The sequence below is a fragment of the Pinus tabuliformis genome, chromosome X (genome assembly GCF_031772625.1).
Source record: "Pinus tabuliformis cultivar Carrire ecotype Pingquan chromosome X, CPIR1, whole genome shotgun sequence".
Classification (NCBI taxonomy): domain Eukaryota; kingdom Viridiplantae; phylum Streptophyta; class Pinopsida; order Pinales; family Pinaceae; genus Pinus; species Pinus tabuliformis.
In genome coordinates, this window is record NC_142308.1 from 939,401,155 (window position 1) to 939,404,146 (window position 2,992).

A 2,992-nucleotide genomic window follows, 5' to 3' on the forward strand; every position below is an offset into this window, starting at 1 on the left:
CTCAGCTTCAGGTATGATCTGTTTTTCAGTTGAGATTCTAAGTATTGAATTGACATTATATTGTGGTAATCTAATATCGTTTTAATTTGGTCATATTATAGTTTGAGGCAGCCTGGGCTTTAACAAATATTGCGTCCGGAACCTCAGAGCATACCAGAGTTGTGATTGATCATGGAGCTGTGCCCAAGTTTGTGCAACTTCTTAGTGTTGCCAGTGATGATGTCAGAGAACAGGTTGCATTTTGGACCTTTCCATCCATTTATGTTACTTAGAAATATTTTTGAAATTTGCCATCTCTATGTTCAATGTGCTTTCTTTACAGGTCTAAGGGTTCTTTTGAACTAATTGAGATAGTAATGTTCGTTTCATTGTAAGGACCATGTATTACAAAACGTAATGTCGTTGATGTACATTTTCTCTCTGTTGGTAATAGTCTTGAGTATATGTATCTTTATTACCATTTTCTTTTGTCTTTAGGAAATGGCCATCTGAAAAAATATATGTGACAGAAGGTAGTCCTCCAATTGAGGAAGTTATCGCTGCGGGTGTGGTCCCTTGACTTGTAGAGTTTCTTGCAAGGGATGATTTCCCTCAGCTTCAGGTATGATCTGTTTTTCAGTTGAGATTCTAAGTATTGAATTGGCGTTATATTGTGGTAATCTAATATCGTTTTAATTTGGTCATATTATAGTTTGAGGCAGCCTGGGTTTTAACAAATATTGCGTCCGGAACCTCAGAGCATACCAGAGTTGTGATTGATCATGGAGCTCTGCCCAAGTTTGTGCAACTTTTTACTATTTTAGTGTTGCCAGTGATTATGTTAGAGAACAGGTTGCATTTTGGACCTTTCCATCCATTTATGTTACTTAGAAATATTTTTGAAATTTGCCATCTCTATGTTCAATGTGCTTTCTTTACAGGTCTAAGGGTTCTTTTGAACTAATTGAGATAGTAATGTTCGTTTCATTGTAAGGACCATGTATTACAAAACGTAATGTCGGTGATGTACATTTATTAAGCTCCATGGTGTGGTTTGCCTCTCACAATTTTAATCTGTTTGATGGACAATAGGTTTTAGGTTTTGAAGATCTATTGAGGAGTGGTATTTGCAGTCTCTGCTCTAGCCAGCGAACGGACTATTTAATCGACGTGGGTGTTTAGAGGGGAAAAAAAAAGTTATGGCTGAACTGGAGCATTTGCTGCTAGAAGCAGCTGGTCGAACATCTACCAATGATGGAAAGCAAAACCGAAATGCTGCGAAAGGGAGACTGGAAGATTCTGATTCAGATGATGGCAGTGACTCGAAATACATTGATGACGATGATTCAGATGATGCTGGGACAGCAAATAGGAAGGTTTCTGGGTCAAGAATGCCCCTGAAAAAGAGATTTGATTCTGGTGACAAGGATGATGATGACAGGGGTTGCTGTGATGATTCCAATAGCGAATTATCCATAGGAAGTGATTTATACAAAGATGATGAAGATAGGGAGCAGCTTTGAAGATATTAGAAGCATAACAATAAGGAGATCATAACTTTCCAAGTGTTTTATGGAACCATTCTTTGAGAATATCATTGTGGGCTGCTTTGTAAGAATTGGGATAGGAATGTCCAGGTCAGGACAGAGTACTTACCGTCTTTGCATGGTAAAAAATGTTGATGTGACAGACCCTGATAAACAATACAAGTTTGAGAACCGCACCACATACAAGTATTTGAATTGTTTCTGGGGTAGCAAGAGCAATGCAACAAGATGGCAGATGGCCAGGGTGTCTGATTCACCTCCACTTGAGAAAGAGTTTTCAGATTGGGAACGGGAAGTAGAACGCAGTGGTGGTCGGATGATTAGTCGAGCAGAAGTTGAGGAAAAAATAAATGCGCTAAAAAAGATAAATCAATTTGTGTATTCTGCAGAAACTGTAAAACAAATGTTGCAGGAAAAGAAGTTGGCTTCCAAAAGGCCATCGAATGTGGCTGCTGAAAAGGACAGGGTTAGAAGAGAGATGGAGCTAGCGGAGAGCAGGCATGATTATTCAGAAGTTGAGAGAATTAAAGTGAGATTGAAGGAACTAGAAGTCCTTTCTCTTCAGAGCAAAAGCAAGGATGCAAAAGCCTTGATGCTAGTAGAAATGAATAAGAAAAACAAGGCTGAAAATTTCAAGAACACTTCTGAGATCAAGCCTCTAAACCTTAATCTTAAATCAGGTGAAGCAGGGTATGATCCTTTCACTCGGCGTTGGACTCAATCTCAAAATTATTATGATACAAAGGCGAAGGTTGCTGAAGACAACACTGATGCGAACAAAGAGGCAGATGCAACCAAAGTAGAGGAAGCCATAGCAATAGAAACTGCTGAGGATGATGGAAAGCTTGTCGACACTGATGCTCCTGTATCAGAAGATGCAAGGGTGTATTCTTTGCATGATTTTGAACTTCCAATTTCACTTGCTGGACTGCAGAAGTATGGGGGTGCTCAAGGGGCCCCTTTAGTTTTTATGGCTAGAAAGCAGAAGATTGAGTCAACTTGTGGAGTGCAAGTTCCTAGCAATGATGGAAGGAGGCATAATCTGACATTAACTGTGAATGATTACAAGCGTAGAAGTGGCCTGCTGTTAAAATAAATAATGATATTTTCTCTGCTTGTTGGTTTCCACATTTAATTTTTATATGAAAGATTTGGAAATTTCCTTTTGGTATTGCCAGAAACATATGCAGAAAAGCCTTAAAGTGAACATTTTTGTAAATTGTTTCAAATTCTATATGTAGTGTGCCATTATAGGCACTTTAAAACACAACTGCAATAACCTAGTCAACCAAGGATTGTCTTTTAACAGTAGCAACATCATGGATTGTTGGCAGGCATGAAATCAACAATGTGTTAGAAATATAGGCTGTATTTTCTTGACATCTAAAGTTCAAGGGTGTTTTTTTGTCTCAACTATTCTACTAAAAAATGGTATATAATGTTCCAAAAGGATTCCTTTCCTCTAA

At 38.3% G+C, this 2,992-nt stretch overlaps 1 protein-coding gene and 1 pseudogene across 1 annotated transcript; both read left to right on the top strand.

Annotated features, from left to right (window-relative positions):
* The first annotated feature begins 1,149 nt into the window (after window positions 1-1,149).
* On the top strand, window positions 1,150-1,502 carry LOC149142795 (protein RTF1 homolog). Its single transcript, XM_089451582.1, has one exon. The coding sequence runs from the start codon at window positions 1,179-1,181 to the stop codon at window positions 1,500-1,502; it is 324 nt and encodes a 107-aa protein (XP_089307708.1). The 5' UTR covers window positions 1,150-1,178.
* A 57-nt stretch (window positions 1,503-1,559) lies between these two features.
* LOC149142796 (protein RTF1 homolog pseudogene) lies at window positions 1,560-2,622 on the top strand (annotated as a pseudogene).
* Window positions 2,623-2,992: the final 370 nt, after the last annotated feature.